The 20,233-nt window shown below is 32.2% G+C and overlaps 1 protein-coding gene and 1 pseudogene across 1 annotated transcript; one reads left to right on the top strand and one right to left on the bottom strand.

Moving 5' to 3' along the window:
- Positions 1–560: 560 nt before the first annotated feature.
- LOC116135327 lies at positions 561–2,465 on the bottom strand. Its single transcript, XM_031421028.1, has 2 exons — positions 2,456–2,465; positions 561–1,054 (listed from the first exon to the last, which is right to left on the bottom strand). The coding sequence occupies exons 1-2, from the start codon at positions 2,463–2,465 to the stop codon at positions 561–563; spliced, it is 504 nt and encodes a 167-aa protein (XP_031276888.1).
- A 10,964-nt stretch (positions 2,466–13,429) lies between these two features.
- On the top strand, positions 13,430–20,233 carry LOC116135326 (annotated as a pseudogene).

Below are 20,233 nucleotides of genomic sequence, written 5' to 3'. Positions count from 1 at the left end.
AAGAGTATTAAACAAATCTAAATGATGTCCAGTATTTAAAATTAAACGATAAGTTCTAATGGCTTCAACTCGTGCTTTGACTCGATTCCCTATATACACAAATCTTTCATTGTCGTTTATGATCTAGGTCATAAGGAATCCCTGCAAAGTATTAGAGATATGAGTGGTACATCCAGAATCAATCCACCAAGTATTATAAGGAACTTCCGATAAATATGATTCGAAACATACAAAAGCACTAGTCTTACCTTTCTTTTCGAACCATGCCTTACGTTTCAGGCAATCCCTCATATAGTGTCCAACTTTCTTACAGAAATGACATTTTTCTTTAGTCTTATCCTTCTTATGGACTTGGGCAGAAGACTCATAATCTTCAGTGGCCTTTTGCCCTTTCCATACTTCTTGTTGGATTAGTTCTTAACTCTGGACGAGCCCACAAGATTAACAAAATGAACTCCTGGTTTCTTCAATCTTTCCTCCTTTTGAACTAACTTAGTTTGAAGCTCAGTCATATTCCATTTATCTTTAATTGTGTTATAATTAATTTGAAATAGACTAAACTAAGGAGGTAAAGAGTTAATGACAAACTTAACAAGGAAACTTTCGTCCACAGACATTCCCATGTTTCTAATTCTTGCTGCTATATTTGACATCTCAGTCACATGTTCATACATGCTACGAGAACCATCATATTTCATGGTGGTCAACCTACTCATTAATGCCCTCGTGCAGGACTTGTCAGCGGCCTTAGACTGAGAAGTCTCTTTGGCTAATCTCATAAATTCCCTAGCATATTCTGTGGTAGGAAGTGAGGTCTTGATTTCACTCACCACTGTCATCCGTAAATATTTTAGGCTCAATCTATTCGATCTCTCCCATTTCTTATGGAAAGACCTTTCTTCATCAGTGTTGTTCTCAGTGAGATCAGCTGGTTTCTCTGTCATGAGTGCAAGGTCGAGATTTTGAACACCCAAGTGATACTCGACTTGTTCACTCCATTCATTATAATTGAACTCATTAAACTTAATAATAGATGAGGCATAAAGAGCAGATGCTGCAAAAACAAAAATTATGCTTACACATTAATGCTTTGAGTTTTATACCTTATACATAATTTCAGATTCAGATATTAAAATTTATTATCATTAAAACATAAATATATATTGAAAATCTCCTTTGGGAGAAATATCAGTATACGATAATTAAACTTAATTGATGCAATCTTTTATAAGTTTTCTTAATTGGTAATTAAATGTACTTTAGTTAGACATGTTTGTTATCTTTGGACATACTAAACACACCTAATCAAGTACATTAATTAACCACTATTATGTTCATAATTATAGGATTAACTAATCCACATTTGGGCGATCCTTAACTATCTTATAACATATAAACTTCAAATTACTCATGTCCAATACATTATGTCATCTCATTAAAGCATCTAATGATCATGAGTAATTGAATCTTATTTAGTTTGATATTTATGGCATAATCATTTTAATTTGGCCACTTTGGTGACTAACAAATTATACATAATATAGTTATCAAACTTTTTCTCTAAAAAAATTATACTTTAAAAACTTATACACATTTCACATGCCTAAACGAACATTAAGGACAAAATTTGATTGATTCGACCCTCATTGTTAATTTTGATTGTCACCGTTAACTTTGACGGTTGACCGTTAACTTTAACCATTGGCCGTTAACTTTAACGGTTGACCGTTAACTTTAACCATGAATCGGTTCAGTCAATAGTCTAAACCGGTTTAACCCGTTGACAGGTCTAGATCACCCTTTTTGGATCCTGATCGGGTCGATTTGACCCATTTTTCAGTTCGGGTCAGCCCATTTTAACCTATTTGGATTGACCCATTTGACCAAAAAGGTTTGGGCTTCTTCATGGGTTATTCTTAATGGATTTGAAAATTAGGCTCACTTAATAAGGCTTTAATCATTGGGTTGGGTCAATATTTTATGGGTCAATTATTGACCCCAATTTCTGGAAAAATTAGGTAAACTTCATATTCCGAATTTCTGGAAAATTATTTTTTTTTTTATTAAAAAAAGGTTCTGGATTTTGAAAATGCAAAAGGTTCTGGATTTTGAAAATTTGCATTTCAGAATAATTTTCCAGCCTTCCAATTTGTTAATTTCTAAACCCAAACTACTTTCTTAAATCTATTTTACCCAAACCATTCCTATTTCACAATTTCCAAAAACCCAATTAATTTCTACATCCCATAAGAACCCTAAAAATAACGTAATGGAAATTCATCAGTCTCTAAACCTGAAACCTGGCTCTATACCACATGTAAACTTAAAAGTAAACTCATCATAAGCAAATAATCAATAATCAATTCATGTTTCTATGCCCTAAGTTACACAAATATAAAGTTATAGGATCTTAAAACTTGATGAACTTTGACATATATATAAAAGAAATACATACTTGATTCCATAGTTTGAAAATTAAAACTTGAATCTTGATTGAATCAAAAATAGGCAGCATTTCTCTCTCTTTCTTCTCTTCTGTAATCGCAAACTCTCTTGATGGATAAAGAAAAAATTTTAGCATATCTTAAGAATAGAGAGAGGACCCACCTTTTATATTGCAATTATTTAATTAACTGCAAACATCAGTTATTTTATTAACTGATGCAAACTTTCCATCAAAGGTTAAAGACCAATATACCCTTTAATTAAATTGATTATTACTAAACCTTATATTATATTTAATTCACATGGACCACTTTATAAGAATTATAAATAATTCTAACACTAATGGCATCATTTCTACTAATTCTAAGGCTCATTCAAAAGATTACTTCACGCACTCCTCTTGAACCACACCATGTCTTGAGTGACAAGTCGGTGCTTCTTACTAACTCAGCTATACATGTGATTGGGTATATACTTATTCTGATTATTCATTCTATAAAATCTCACGAGACACCAGAGAATTTTAAATATTCGAGTGGTAGTTCCCACGAACACCCAGAGTGGGAAACTGAACTTGAGTAGCATGTGGGTCTTGTTCTAGGATTTTTTTTTTTAAATTTTTCTTGCTCCCTCAAGTTATTGGTAATCATTTGTGGCAAATAGATTTTACTGGAATTGCAGTGGTCAGGCTTCTCCCTCATGTATGTGATTACATACGATCTATTATTCTGAATCCTTAATTCGCCGACAAAAATGAGTTTGTGGATCCCAGTTTCGATTTTTACTCCAAGTTTGGGGATATCATCATGTTAGGAGTATTTTCTGGATAGAAAATGTTTTTTGATGATAAATATTGAAATAATGGATAAAACAGTTTTATTCGTGATAAACTATACAATATATTAAGGCTCCTAAACTTTATCAATATAAAAAATTATTTACATGAGTAAGTCATATATGAGAGACATAGTTCTTTTGGGCAAAACACTAGTGTATTTGGAATACATTGAGTAGGCCAGATAATTAATATTTAATGTAAATACCTTAATTGAATATTAAATTCACACTTTGACTATTAAGGCCGTGTCTATCTAAATCATAAGTGGATAGAGTAACTCTTGTTAATAATATGTTTTCTTTTTATTAGAATAAAAGGTGGAACCATATGAATATAATCATCTGATCGTTAACTTCAAAGCTTCGGGAGATTAGCTGAGATAGAGCATGTTAGTCTGGACATCCTTGATATATATATATATATATATATCCTAGCTAGTTAGGCAAGAGTACTTATAAGCAATGTGAACTATAATCCTCATATATGAAATTCGTGACTTCTAAATGAAATAAAAATATCACCTTAAAATTTTTTCAAGGACTTAAATAATAATCTTGACCAAGTATTTAATGATTAGATTCATCAAATTGAGATTATGTTTATATTTGTATAAATTGTGACAATTTTCTTTATCCATTAGATGAAAAACGATCTCAACGGATTAAAATGCAATTTGAGGGTAAAATGGTAGCGAATTCCAATTATTTATATTCTATAAGGATACACATGTAAATTATTAATTGTCATATGGATAGAGTTTTAATGTAAAATTAATCAAGATTAAATTATTAAAACTTTCTTAATAGAGTATTTAATTAAAAAGTTTAATTTTAGGCTTTTACGAAAATAACCCAGAATTAATGGAACAAGGCCTGTTACACTTAAAGAGTTAAGAGTGATGCTATGGGTACTAATGGATGAGTACTAATTTGTGTACTAACTAAAGCATAGTACCCGTACTATGCGCATAGTACGGGTACTATGCTTTAGTTAGTACACAAATTAGTACTCATCCATTAGTACCCAAAGTATTATTCAAGAGTTAATTAGATAATGCACCTATTCATCTATATTTAATTTCTAACGAAATTAGTTTATTATAAGATTCTCCCTTCCGGTCTAGAGTATATGAGAAGATACATTCCAAGTCCATCGAAGCTGAACTTGCCTCCGGTGTCAACAGGAATGCCACAAATGGGCGAGAAGATGATGAAGACAACGATGAATAGCATCAAGTTCTTTCTACGTTAATAACAGACACAGTTACTGTAAACATACATTAAAGTTGCTTCTTTTTTGGTTGTTTTTTTCATGTATGAGATTGTGGTCTTCCAGACACCGAAGCCTGAAGGTATAAACTTTGTTTTATCATGCAAAAATTTGAACAATGAATATGTTAAAGATCTTAGAAAATGCCTTCTTTATATTAAAACTGATGGAAGAATTCTCCATAACTCTAGACTTCTTTATATTAACTATGCCATAAGTTTGCATCACCATCATGATGTTAGAAGGTTGATCAAGGGAAATCTTTTGCCCCTATTTGTTGCAGTATTCTAAATCATTATTCTGTTATCTTATTTGGATTAAAAAACAGAATATGTGTTTGTTTACTTACAAGTTAATCCAACTCAAATAAGATTTTTTGTTTAAAAATAAAAAGAGGGTGGGACCTGTTTTCAGATTATCTAACTCTATTTAACTGAAAACATTTTTTCTCTCTCCTCCTCATTTTTGTCTCCTTCCAATCTGAAAATTAATCCACCCAAGACCACCGCCGTCAACTACCACCGACCGACGTGGCCGAAACAGCACACAACCGGCCAAATCTGGCCGGTCGTGCACCAATCTTGCCAGAAACAACCAGAACTATGGCCAGACATCTAGCTGCTGATGGCCAAACATCTGGTTGTTGATGGCCAGATTCTAGCCGAGATCTGGCCATTAACGATGGGCAAAGCGTCAACAGCCATATTCTGGCCGTAGATCTGGCCAAAAACGACTATATCGACACACGATCGATCAGATTCAATCGATCGTGCATCGTTCTAGCAACTGCCAACTGCCGTACGACGGTGGTGGCCGATGGTTGGCTGTCCTCTTACGTTACTAGGGTACTTTAGTTAATTTTTAAACTTTTATTGTGGGGTATTTAGCTAAATTAATAAATATAGGGGGTTAAAAATAGTATAAATATTTTCACAAAATATACCAAATAACTATTCTGTCTTAAAAACCTTTTTTAAAAAATGTACCAAACAACTATGCAACATTTTATCTAATTCTGATATAATTTTCAGATATTTTACCAAACACATTTTCATATTCAGATCTAATTCGATTTGATTCAACTCAACTCAACTTAAAACACTTTTTCAAAATACCATTTTTAAAAAGTATAACAAACAGGCCATTTGTTTTTTATTCCATAGAAATAACCCAGAAATTTTTTTGGATTATTTTTATATATTAAGCACTGTGACATATTTTAAAACATGATCTTATTGGAATGTATAGCAAATAATTATATAGATTTCATGTAATTATGAGTAATATTAAATACTTTTAGTGATATTCTAAAATTTTCATTACAATAATTTAATGTTATATTATATAATATTACATTAATTACTACATTTCAACATCACATACATATAGAATATTATTCAATAGTTAAACTATTTGATACGTGAAAGTTTTGTGATTTATTATATTTGTCCATATTTTAATTTATAAACATTTAACCCACTGGAAATAGGGTGATGTTGAAAATTGGGCCAACAACTGAATTGAATTAAAAGAAGTGAATGTTATGCCTCGTTCGGATTTAGAGGTTTTAAAATCTATGGATTTTGTACAATCCATGGATTCAAAATCCATATATTTGATAAATTCCATTATTTGGTTTAAATATAAAATCCATAGATTGTTTATTCAAATTTTCATGCACTCATGTTTGGTTAGATGAATACAATCTATGGATTTGATAAAAAATTTCCAACTTTACCCTCAATATGCAAAACAAACAAAAATTCAGCTTTCATCTAAATAAGTACAAGTTAAATTATGTTTGATAGAAAAATCTAATTATAATAAATGATTTTTTGTGATTTGGTAAAAAAAAAAAAAAAAAAAAAAAAGAATTCCAAGTTACTATAATATATTATCAACTATCTTTATTCATGGTAACTTTAATAGTTGAGTAATTTCATATTAAAATATATAACATAACAATATCTATATAGAAAATTAGTGTCAATATATAGCACAAGAAAGCTCATAGGCAAAATTGTAACATAGAACCAGAGTTTGCCCCCAATCTATATATTGTGAGACTCATTGCTTTGTAAAAGAACTTATATATATGACAAGCCCGAGGGTTACTTGCAATGGCTTCGTTGATTTTATATTTCATGAATAATAAAAAGTCACCACTAATAAGTTTTCAACCAAATAACAAAAAGACTCACTAATGAGAAATTGAAATAATAAAAAAAATTTGCAAATAAGAAATTGAAAATAATAATCAAAAGAATGAAACTCACAGGTAGATTATTTCTTTAGTGTGCTCTGAAGATACTGGTGATATAAAGGTGAAGAATTCAAAAAAAGAGAACAACAAATATATTTCTTTTAACTAGGGTAAAAGGTAATTATTGGGATATTAAATTATTAACAATAATATTTTGAAAAATTAAAATATTACAAATCTCTCATTTATCAAAACTGATGGATCTGGCAAAATCCCACCTGTGTGGGATATAAAACCCAAAATGAAGGATTCTGCAGGGGTGTGGATTTTTCAAAATCTGTGGATTTCAACTTTTTTTTTTTTTAAAAGAAAACAAACAAAGGATTTTACAAAATCCATGGATTTACGAAATCATTTATTTAAAATCTCTCAATCCAAATGAGGCCGAAATGATTTTTTTACCCACATCTTCATCTCTTCCAATTAACAATCAAACATCTTTCTGTTTATTAAAGAACTATTAGTCAATCAAACCTTGTTTATCAATTCATCCTTCTATATATTTTCATTTCATTAGTAAACTCCTTTAAGCTATATTTACCTCATTTATCAATTCATCAACTATTATTTAATCCTCTAACTTATTCTCATTCTTCTTAGACATAACAAGTTTAGATATGTTGGATATCACTTGAATTATTGGGATTAAGTAGATATCTTAAATCACATCATATTTAATTTCATACCATTTTTTTTATATAACAGAGGCATCTGAGTTAGCTTGTACGTAACTTAACTAATCTTGAAAGCCCATTGAACACTTTACAAATTTAATATTTCAGGTAAATCATAAATGTAATAGGTAACCTCAAAGTGGTTTGAACCCAAAAAATTAATAAAATGAGCAAGTCTTCTTAACCACCAGGCTAACCTTTAGGGTGCGTTTGGTTCTGGAAATGTTAGATTACTGGAATCTTATATTACCTTGAAAATTACTGAGAATCTTTAAGAAAATATGTTTGGTTAGTTGGAAAAAATTAGTAGGTATTTTATATTAATATGTTTGGTTAGGAGAAATAAATTTGGTTGGTATGTTATTTAAATTACTAAATTGCCTTCTTTTTAAATATTAATATAATATTATTTTTATTATTAATTTTTAAATAATTTTTTTAACCCCTAATATTTCAAATTTAGCTAAAACACCCCGCTTATATAAAACTTTAATTTATAACGAACTCAGCCCCACCACCTTGCCACCGCCTGCCGCCACCGCAAACCACCGTCGAAAGTCACCATGAGCAGCCCACCGTGACCGGGAGGCCTCAATATGGCCCTTTTTGGCGACTCCAGGTGACTTCCAACGACTTCCAGCGATGACCGACGGTGGTTTGGCTGGCGGCAACAGGTGGGTGGGGGTGGTGGCTTGGATAAGCTGAAATTTGTTTTGATTTCAAGGGTAATTTTATCCCAAAAGTTAATTAATTTGGGTGAAATAGTAAAAGCAAGATTCATGTAAATAAATTTAAAAATAAGGGTATTATTGTCCTAAAATTTTATTAATAAGAGATAGAATTGTAACAAAAAAAAATTATCCAAGTAATCTTACAATATATAAGAAAATAAAGATAATCAAATTACCTCCAATATTATAAATAGTAACAACTTTTAGTATTTAAAGATTACCGAAATCTTATTTTATTTAACAACCAAATATAATAATAAAGTAATATAAGATCATTGGTAATCAGATTACCTCTAATATTATAAATAGTAATTATTTTTAGTATTTAAAAATTATCAAAATTTTATTTTATTTAACAATCAAATATAATAATCAAATAATATAACACCACTTAACCAGTAATCCCGTAACCTTCCACCAAACGCCCCATAAAGTTTTAATACCTTTTTAACTCCTTTTTTTAACTCCGGAAAGAACAACCAAGGGTGAAAATTTGTCCTATTAATCCAATCTTTCAATCAAATCAACTGTATTAATCTATTCTATGCCGTAAAATCCTTATCTTAAATCACATCACATTTATTGTTTCTTATAAAAGAAAGAACAGAGGTTCCGAGAAGAAGAATTTTGTTTCTCTCACAATCATCTTACTCTACTTTAAATTAATAGTGCCTAAAGAGTAAACAAGAGTAAAGTGTAGTTATTTAACCACAGTTACAAAAAAAAGCATGCATTATTATCATTTGTATTACAATAAAGATAAAGATAGATTGGTGAACAAATTTTTCAAATTTTTTTTTTTATAAATTCAACGTAACAATTAATAAATCAGAAATTAATTATCAATTATCATATTAAATTTATAAGAAAAAATTTATGAAATTCGTTTATCAACATAATATTACTCTTTTTATTACAAAAAAAGCACAAAAAATACAAACTTAAACAAAACGTGAATCCATTAATTATTTGGGTTTATTTATTAATCAAAAGAGCTTATTTGGAAATTATAAACACATTAAAATTTATTTCTTTACATCTCAAAAGTGATTATAAAATTGAAAAAACATTGTGGCTTCTTCCCTAATTTCTTTTTAAATTTATTTATAGCATTGAAATTATATATATTATTTTATATTTTTGTATATTAAAATGTTTTTTCAAGTAATTTTAGCCTAGAAAGCTTTTTAATTTTTTTTTTAACCTAATAATTAATCAATTTTAATTCTCAAAAAAGATCTATTTTAATAAATTCTACTTTTATAAATTCTATAAGAAGAAATCGTATCAAATCAACCATAAATTAATTTTGTATTGTAAGATTGAAGTTTGAAAATATATTAAAATTTATCTAACAATAATCAATAAAAAAGCAAGCCATTAGTAGCCATGAAACCCACCAAGCCTTACAAAAATCTTTTGAAAAAAGATTGATATAAAATTAATGGGTCCCATATATTTAATTTTTTTACACTTTTCCCCCTGTCCTGGATCCAAATCACTTGAAATCTCTTACATCTGAATGAGAATCAAATTGATTTGCATTTTAATCTTTGAGATGCATCAAAGTTTCAAAAGTAATAGCTTTTGATCAATAACTCAATAAAATGTGGTCTGCTTTTGAAGTGGACGAATTAAAAAAATGTTTTCCTTGTTTTAAGCTTCTTACTGCATACAAACGAGTTCCTCTCCTAATAAATGGAAAAGGACTTGATCCAAATCAAAGCCAATTTTCTCGAAGATCAATAAAGCATTTCAACTATGTATGTAATTGACCAAACATCAAAACCCCTTCCTTTACTCAACGATTTCCATATTATAAAGTCAACACCATGCTTTTTTTATTTTATCAAAATGCTTTTAATTTCAACGACATTCTAGATGCAATTATATTTTCTTCATATTTTTCAAAATCAAATCATGTTTATTACTAATGGGAAACAAAAAATTTAGATCATTTTAAGAAAATAAACATCCATATTTTTTTTTTTTTAAATTTGATCTTTTAGTGTTGAAAAAGATGATCGAGAATTTGTATTTGAAAAATTAATATTAAAATGTTTTGATTAAAGAATATACACAGTTATTTTCTAGTAAAGACATTCTAATAATAATTATTTGAATAATGTTTACATATTGTTGGATTCATTTTGGATTGAAATAAAATTTTATAACTCAAATTCCATAATATAAATGCATGATCCTGGCAAAATTACGTTAAGACATTGTGACTAGAAAATAACCATATATATAAAAAGAAAGAGATATCTCATTTATATGCTCATATAATAAAATCGTAAATATATATATATATATATATAAATTTTATATTATTTGACTAAACATCAAAATAATTAATAAATCTGAAAATAAAATTTTTATAAGAGGCAGAATTTGTTGATTGAAAGTCTGTCCTTGAAAAACGTTGAATTGCTTTCCTTGATGATATTTTTATTCTTTGATTAATAGTTGTCATAATATAAAGTTTCTTTTTCTCGTTCTCCCTCTTTTCCAATGCAGAAATTGACATTTGAAAGCATATATTTTTTTTGGGATCACCAATTAAATATAAATTTGGCATTCTAGAAGATCATTGAAGTCCATTAATTAATAATTATATTTCAAGATCTAAATCTCTAATTAAGTCTGGATTTCATCAATCCTTTTAAATTATCGTCAAAGAAGGAGGTTAATGTTGCGCATGCATCTATAACGGATGTCAAAATTATTAACTTAAGAAAACTAAAACTATTTTCACATATACATCCAAAATTAACTCTCTAGAAGATCATGTTGAATGCCAATAATTTCAAGATCTAAACCCTAATTAAGTCTGGATTTCAATATCAACATTTTCGTCAATATTCTTTTAAATTTCTCGTAAAAGAAAGATTAAAAATACTCATATCAGAAGTTTATTGTAATTTTGTAATAGGATATTTGATATTTGATATTTTCAATAGGGTTTTTCATAAAACCTTTGAAACTACATTATGAATAACACAATTAAAAAGGTCTATTAATTGCTTGATAGATGATGTAGATTAACTTATTAGAAACTGCTCATTGAAAAAGATTTTCATGAAAGAGATTTTGATATTATTTGCATACATTTGATATTTTATATGTATAAATATAGCTTTAGTAAGAGATAAGGATGCATTCTTGCACCAACTGGCAGCCTCTTTAAGACTTTGTAATTGATAGACAGACAGCCACTCCTTGGAATCTTCTTTGAGAAACAGTATATTTGTATATTTATTTATCACTATGATTTATAAAAAGTAAATATACACTTTTTGAGAGTTTTTTAACAATAATGATTCTTGCTTTATTACATTTTATACGTGTATAAATTATTCTATTAAGAGTAAACGACTTTTTTCCACCCAAAGTTTGCCTTTAATGACATTTTTCACCCAAAAAATTTCAAAATACTATTTTTTCACCCAAAGTTGATATTTGGTTACTAACAAAAGTCGATCCCAAGATGAAAATTTTCTCTTTCACCATCATTTGAACCGTTGGTCTCATATCTACAAAAACCCTCTCACTTCGATTGCTGGCCATCGCAAGGTTAGGGTTTCTTGTTCTTAGCTGATTTTCGACTGATTTTGACAGCGAATATTCAATCGATCACCACCATTCAATCCATTGGCCCCCAATCTACAAAACCCAAAAAACACATCTTACCCTGGCTCCTAATAACTCATCAAATGCCAGCTGAGAAAGTGAAATGTATGTTGGGTATTAACAAAATAGGAACTTTGGATGAGAAAGTGATATTTTAAAACTTTTTTGGTAAAAAAGTGTCATTAAGGCAAACCTTGGGTGAGAAAAAGTCGTTTACTCTTCTATTAACTACAACTTTGAGCATTCATTTAGTGTAATGTATAAACAATAAATTAAATGAGACTGGAATTACCAATTTGGATTCCAACATTCTCTGGTTCATGAACTAATGGGGAAGAGATTTTAGTTTTAATTATTTTTGGTAAATTATGGAATCGTTTTACACGAGGCACTGAAGAATTAATTAAGCTGATGAGAAAGTCCGTAAATTGATACAGGAGATGTACAATTTTCAGTACCTATATACAAAGACTTTTGACGTGACATTTCTCTTCATAATAAGGGTACTCTCCGTAATTTATGGATCTGTGCGTCGTATGAATATAGTTAAAAGGGTTTATCACGGTGTCATACTCATACTTAAATCGCATTAACTATTTATCTAGAATGACACAGTGCATCATAAATATGATATTAATGCGATTAAATAGTTATGTATTACAGCCATCAAAATACCTAATATTAGGTAAAGGTTTAAAGGTTTGATATGATGCCGTACTATATACGACCCAAATGATATTACATTATTATAAACAAAAATATTACATTTATAATTCAATCTCACAATTTTATCTTACAATCCTAACATAAAAACAGAGTTGATACTATTATGTCAATTAATAATTTTGACTAAGTATGAACAATCATTCCTTAGAGAGGAACGGCTGTTCCTTAAGGACAAAAGATTATTCATTCATAAGGAATGTTTATTCCATTTATAAAAAACAGTCATTTCTTGAAAAGGAACGGTCGTTCATCTCTAATAAACAATCATTTATGTTTAATCAAAGTTATTTAGGGCCTAAGGTATGGTGAGAGCTGATATGATAATTGTCAACTCAACTATCACATAAGTTAAGGTTATAAGAGAATGTTATGAGATTAGATTATAGGTGCAGGATTACTCTATTATAAATTAGGCATACGATATAAACAAAATAATCACACGAGTTTTGGAGCATAAATTGAATTCTCTAACTAATTGATTTAAGTGTTGGAGCATACTAACAATTAGATGAAATTTACCACAGGATTAAATACTTAAATCTATATATTTTAATAATAAATTACAAAAAATAAAAAGTTTTTGGGAGCCGGCTATGCAGCCAAGGAGATTCGGTTCTTTATTCACATCTTCGATCTATTATTTATAATCTCACTTTACAGCATGAACACTGCTACTTTATAAAGAGATCGTAAGAAAAACGTTGCATGCAATATAAATATTTCTGCACTATACTGTTTTGCAAAGAGCCCCCCACTTCGGTTCTTTGATTTCTTTTCTTGTTAACTTAAACAAAAAAGAAGAAGAAGAAGAAAAGAGGCTGAAGGTTTCGGTGGGTTGAGAGCTTCAGCAATGGATAGGGGGATATCTACAGAGCGGGAAGTAGTTTACGTGCAGGAGGAAGTAATTCCTTCTGGAGAAGCGGCAACACATGGACGTGTTTTCCAGGTCTTCGAGAGGAGGAGATGATGAAGAGGCTTAAAATGGGCTGCATTAGAGAAATTACCAACTTTGATCGTTTGAGAAAAGGGATATTGGTAACTGCAGGAGGTGGTCGAGTGAAATTGATATACACAATCTTGGATATCATGAAAAGCAGCAGTTGATTGAACGGTTGGTGAAGATTGCTGAAACTGATAATGAGCAGTTCCTCCTGAAGCTCAAGAACCGCATTGATAAGTAAGTTTTTCTTCATTTTCTGTCATTCTTTCGAGTTTTCTTTCCGGAGAATAGCTCTATCAATTCGGTTTTATTTGAGAATTTAGTGTCGTTTTTCTTTGTCCGTGATTTTTTGTTATCAGTTGGAATTGAGCTTCCGAAAATTGAAGTTCGATTCGAGCATCTGAACGTGGAGGGAGAAACATATGTGGGAAGTAGAGCTTTGCCTACATCATTAACTTCTTCATTAACATAATGAGGTAACAGCTTAGAGATATGAATCATAAATATTGTAAAATAATTTATGTATCCGTTTCTGGTTAAGATTTACTAACATTTTACTTTCTTGGAATTTGTTTTGAAGGGTTTCTTGACTTATGCCAATATTCTTAAAACTAGAAAGAAACATTTGCAAATTCTTCAGGACGTCAGTGGAATTATCAAGCCAGGAAGGTGAGTAATGAGAACTGAATTTTAACTAAGGTTTGTGTTCTGAATGTAGATTCTGAATATTTGGGGATCATTTCTCATTTGTTGCAGAATGACATTGCTTTTGGGCCCTCCAGCCTCTGGAAAGACAACCCTATTGTTAGCTTTGGCTGGGAAGCTTGACTCCAGTCTACAGGTAGAATTTTAGGTAATCAAAGCTTAAATTTTTTGCATATGTTGATTAATATTTCTAATTTGAGAGGTGAATTATCTCCTGCAGAGTAATGGTAGGGTGACATATAATGGCCATGAGATGCATGAGTTTGTGCCCCAGAGAACTGCTGCTTATATTGGTCAACATGATGTGCATATAGGAGAAATGCTGTCAGGGAAACCTGGCCTTCTCTGCAAGATGCCAGGGGGTCGGAACCCGTTACGGTTAGTTTATGGATTGATTTCTTCTTTCCAACTTTGATGATTTTTATTAGTTTTAGCAAACTGATACTCCTTTTGTGAAAATGAAGAGATGTTATCCGGTTGTCAAGAAGAGAAAAAGCAGCAATATCAAGCCTGACCCTGATATTGATGTCTACATGAAGGTGAGAGAAGCTGAAATTTGTTTCAGATGTGTAGCCTTTAACCTATTGCATTACAAGGAAACAATAATTGATGAAATTTGATGATCAGTTCATTCCTTCCATGTCAAATCATTCTCTGAATCAGTGATTATATTTTGTGCTCAGTTAGTTGCACTCAAGGTGATTGAGTTTCTTATATTTCTTGGTCAATTCTAATGTCTCAGGCGGCAGCAACCGCAGGCGAAGAAGCCAGTGTGGTCACTGATTATGTTCTAAAGGTAATTTACATCATGGTCAAACCAATTTAATATAAGGAACCATTATCAATCAGTGAGGATAATTACTTTCCTTCTTAAATTTACAGATTTTAGGACTGGAAGTCTGTGCTGATACCTTGGTGGGTGATGAAATGTTTAGAGGTATCTCAGGAGGACAAAAGAAGAGAGTTACAACAGGTAATTACCAAAGTTTCTTAGTTCATTTAAATTGAAGACACAGATAAAAATTTCAGTTTTTTTCAGTTTAAGCATATAAACATTTTCTATACTGGATTATTTCAGGTGAAATGCTGGTTGGACCGGCGAATGCACTGTTCATGGATGAGATATCTACTGGTTTGGACAGTTCAACAACTTTCCAAATTGTGAATTGTATGAGGCAAACCATTCACATCCTTGATGGAACCGCTCTGATCTCTCTCCTCCAGCCAGCACCAGAGACTTACGATCTCTTCGATGACATTATCCTTCTATCTGAGGGTCAAATTGTCTACCAGGGTCCTCGAGAACAAGTCCTAGAGTTTTTTGAGTCCATGGGCTTCAAATGTCCTGAGAGAAAAGGCGTGGCTGACTTCCTGCAAGAAGTATGTGCTAATGGAGGTCTTTTTGAGCGTTTCTTTCCTTTATTTATGTACAATTGGACATCTAAAGGTTCATATTGAATCTTCATTAACATTGAAATGTTGCAGGTGACATCAAGGAAAGATCAGCAGCAGTATTGGATAAGTAAAGATGAGCCTTACAGGTTCATAACAGTGAAGGAATTCTCTGATGCATTTCAATCTTTCCATGTGGGTCGGAAACTTGGTGATGAGCTTGGAACTCCATTTGATAAGAGTAAGAGCCACCCTGCAGCTTTGACAACCAAAACATATGGTGTCAACAAGAAAGAATTGTTGAAAGCTTGCATCTCTAGAGAATATTTATTGATGAAGAGGAATTCATTTGTTTACTACTTCAAGCTTGGCCAAGTGGGTATTATTATTTGATTTTTCATTTTAGTCATTTATTAATGTGACAATATTTAATACTGATTTTTTCCCCTACAACTAGCTTTCGGTAATGGCATTTGTTGCTATGACACTGTTCTTCCGAACCAAGATGCATAGAGATACATATTCAGATGGAATGATTTACACCGGCGCCTGTTTCTTCACGGCTATGATGATTATGTTCAATGGAATGTCAGAGATTTCCATGACCATAGTAAAGCTTCCTGTTTTCTACAAGCAAAGAGATCTCCGATTCTATCCATCATGGGCGTATGCTCTTCCAACATGGATCCTCAAGATACCCGTCTCATTAGTAGAGGCTGGTGTTTGGGTATTCTTAACCTATTATGTAATAGGATTTGATTCTAATGTTGGAAGGTAAGAAAATAAAGGTTTTGTTTTACGCAATTGTTCTATAAATTCAACTTTTTTAAATGGTAATCTACTTGTTGCAGGTTTGGAAAGCAATTATTATTGCTCTTAATTGTCAACCAAATGGCCTCTGGATTGTTCCGACTCATTGCAGCAGCGGGCAGGACCATGGTCATTGCTAATACATACGGTTCATATGTATTGCTGCTGCTTTTTGCGTTGGGTGGCTTCATCATTTCGCGAAGTAAGAGAAGTACAGATATTTACTTAAAAGATGTTAAATCTTTCTCAAATCTTAATGTTACCTTTCCGTTTTCTTGTTTGATAACACAGAGGATGTTAAGGACTGGTGGATATGGGCTTACTGGTGTTCACCTTTGATGTATGCCCAGAATGCTCTAGTTGTTAATGAGTTCCTTGGACATGGTTGGAAAAAGGTAATGTCAAGAATGACTTGTTGGCATTTGTGTGTTTGTTATCTGATAATCTTCTTATTCCTGAAATTTTTTTTTTATACTGAAGATTGTGCCAAGTGTTTCAATGGAACCACTGGGAGTTGCAGTTATGAAGTCTCGAGGGTTCTTCCCATATTCGTATTGGTATTGGATAGGAGTAGGGGCTATGGTTGGTTTTACCCTGCTGTTCAATTTCGGCTACACTTTGGCTCTCACTTTTCTCAACCGTGAGTATCTTTACTATCGTCACTTTGACTCTTTCTGAAAAGATAAGAGACTGTGTTCTAATTTGTGTAAAAACTGCGCAGCATTTGGTAGGCCTCAGGCAGTTTTGCCAGAGGAATCTCAGAGTAATGAACATGATAACAGAACTGGAGGATCTATTCAGTTATCAACTCATGCAAGTAGTTCTAGTCACAGACCTCATTCAGGTGATTAAACTCATTAGTAGTGTTTGTGTTTTATGTATGTCAAATTTTTCACTAGGACTTTTGAAGATACATAAATTATAACTGATATACCAATCACAGGGGCAGCTGCACAGTCAAGTAATCAAAAGAAAAAAGGAATGGTTCTTCCATTTGAACCACATTCCATTACATTCGATGAAATTTCATACTCGGTTGACATGCCAAAGGTAATCTTAAGTTTTTCTAAATTTCCATATATCCAAATGTTGCGATGGTATATGGTTATGATGTAATGTAGTCCAGACTTGATGGCTATATGTTTTAATGAAACTATGCAGGAAATGAAACTTCAAGGTGTTGTTGAAGACAAACTGAGGCTTCTGAATGGTTTGAGTGGTGCTTTCAGGCCAGGTGTTCTTACTGCTTTGATGGGTGTTAGTGGTGCTGGTAAAACCACTCTGATGGATGTATTGGCTGGTAGGAAAACTGGCGGATACATTGAGGGGACCATCACAATTTCTGGGTACCCAAAGAAGCAAGAGACATTTGCTCGTATTTCGGGATACTGTGAGCAAAATGATATCCACTCTCCTTATGTAACAGTATATGAATCCCTGCTCTACTCAGCGTGGCTTCGATTACCCCCTGAAGTCAATTATGAAACTAGAAAGGTTGGTAAAGAAAACCTCTCTGTTCCAACGTTTATTTTCATTTTTTCTCTTTGTTTCATTTAAAGATGAAACAAATTAAGCCAGCTAAGTCAGACAGAAGCAACTAAAGTTGTATATATTGTACTAACTCTTATGTACCTGTGGTTTGCAGATGTTCATTGAGGAAGTCATGGAGCTAGTGGAATTAAATACATTGAGACAAGGACTAGTTGGTTTGCCTGGTATCGACGGTCTGTCAACTGAGCAGCGCAAGAGGCTTACCATTGCAGTTGAGCTTGTGGCAAACCCTTCAATCATCTTTATGGATGAACCAACTTCAGGTCTAGATGCACGAGCTGCTGCCATTGTTATGAGAACAGTTAGGAACACAGTGGACACAGGAAGAACAGTGGTGTGCACCATTCATCAGCCAAGCATTGACATATTCGAAGCCTTTGATGAGGTGAGTAGTCTTAATACTGGAGGTTCAAATTCTGGATCTGCGAGTATGATAGTTTGATACTAACTCAAACATTGCATTGCAGCTATTCCTACTGAAGAGAGGGGGACAAGCGATATATGCTGGGCCATTGGGTCGCCAGTCTAACCTTCTTATAAAGTATTTTGAGGTATGTTATGATGAACGGCACTCACAAATTAAAAAGAATGAAAATTTAACTTCCAATTAAACTATGAAACTTGCTGAGGCATGTGCATTCCTTTTCTGTAGGGAATTCAAGGAGTTCCTAAAATTAAAGATGGTTACAATCCAGCCACTTGGATGTTGGAAATTACCAGTGAATCACAAGAAATAGCTTTGGGGGTTGATTTTGCTGAAATTTTCAAAAACTCAGAACTGTATCAGTAAGTTCATCATCTCCACTGTGCCACGAACAGAACATGACTGCTTTTCTATTGTTGCTAGCTTAAATTTATATCTGATTTGAGTCATTCTCTTTCAGGAGAAACAAAGCACTCATTAGGGATTTAAGCAAGCCTGTTCCAGGTTCAAAGGACTTATATTTCCCTACTCAATTCTCCCAATCTTTTGTCACCCAATGTATGGCATCCTTATGGAAACAACGTTGTTCATACTGGCGGAATACATCATACACTGCTGTCAGATTTCTGTTCACCTTCTTCATAGCTGTGACATTCGGGACAATGTTCTGGGACTTGGGCACCAAAACGTGAGTTACAAGTAACAACTAGAATATCACTACATTATATTCAAACATAATAGTTCATAGTAATATAGTTTCTTCTACCTATAAATCTCATGTTTTGACATTTTAAATGATAGGAGCAAACGACAAGATCTTTTCAATGCAATGGGTTCCATGTATGCGGCTGTTCTCTTCCTTGGTGTCCAGAATGCCACAGCCGTGCAGCCAGCAGTGGCTGTTGAAAGGACAGTATTCTACAGAGAAAAAGCAGCTGGAATGTATTCACCAATGTCATATGCCTTTGCACAAGTAAATATTTTTCCCATGTTACATCCTCGATATATATGTATAAAACTCTTTGTGAGTTTGACATTGGAATTTAACATTTTTGTTTTCCTTCATCCAGGTTGTGGTTGAGATTCCTTATATCTTTGCTCAATCTGTAATGTATGGCATTCTAGTCTATGCAATGATATCATTTGACTGGGACGCCGGCAAATTCTTCTGGTATTTTTTCCTCATGTTTGTATCTTTAATGTACTTCACCTTCTATGGCATGATGGCTGTCGCCATGACACCAAACCACCACATTGCTGCTGTCGTCGCCTTTGCCTTTTACGAGTTATGGAACCTCTTTTCTGGATTCATTGTCCCAAGACCTGTAAGTACCCGATTCCCGCCTGCATTCAAATGTTACCTTTCCTTAGCTCATAAATATCCAATCATCAACTAACTCCTTTTCGTTTCTGAACTTGTGTGATCACAGAGAATTCCTATATGGTGGCGATGGTACTTTTGGGGATGCCCTATTTCTTGGACGATATACGGGTTGGTGGCATCACAATTCGGAGATATAGAAGATAAACTTGACAATGGTGACACAGTGAAGCAATTTTTGGATGATTATTTTGGTTACAAGCATGATTTTCTGGGTGTAGTTGGAGTTGTTGTTGTTCTATTCACTGTGCTCTTTGCATTTATCTTTGCTCTAGGGATTAAGCTATTAAATTTCCAGACAAGATAGAAATTTTGCCTTGTTTTTTTTTTTTTTTTTGTATAGTAAGAGGGTGATTGTTCTCAATTATTGAACTTCTGTTTTGCCAATTATTTATATGTGTGACATTTGATTAATGTTGTATCAAGATTTTCCACAACTGTTGCTTTTGTA

The sequence above is a fragment of the Pistacia vera genome, unplaced genomic scaffold (genome assembly GCF_008641045.1).
Source record: "Pistacia vera cultivar Batoury unplaced genomic scaffold, PisVer_v2 Contig298, whole genome shotgun sequence".
Lineage (NCBI taxonomy): Eukaryota > Viridiplantae > Streptophyta > Magnoliopsida > Sapindales > Anacardiaceae > Pistacia > Pistacia vera.
This window is presented reverse-complemented; position numbering and strand designations above follow the sequence as displayed.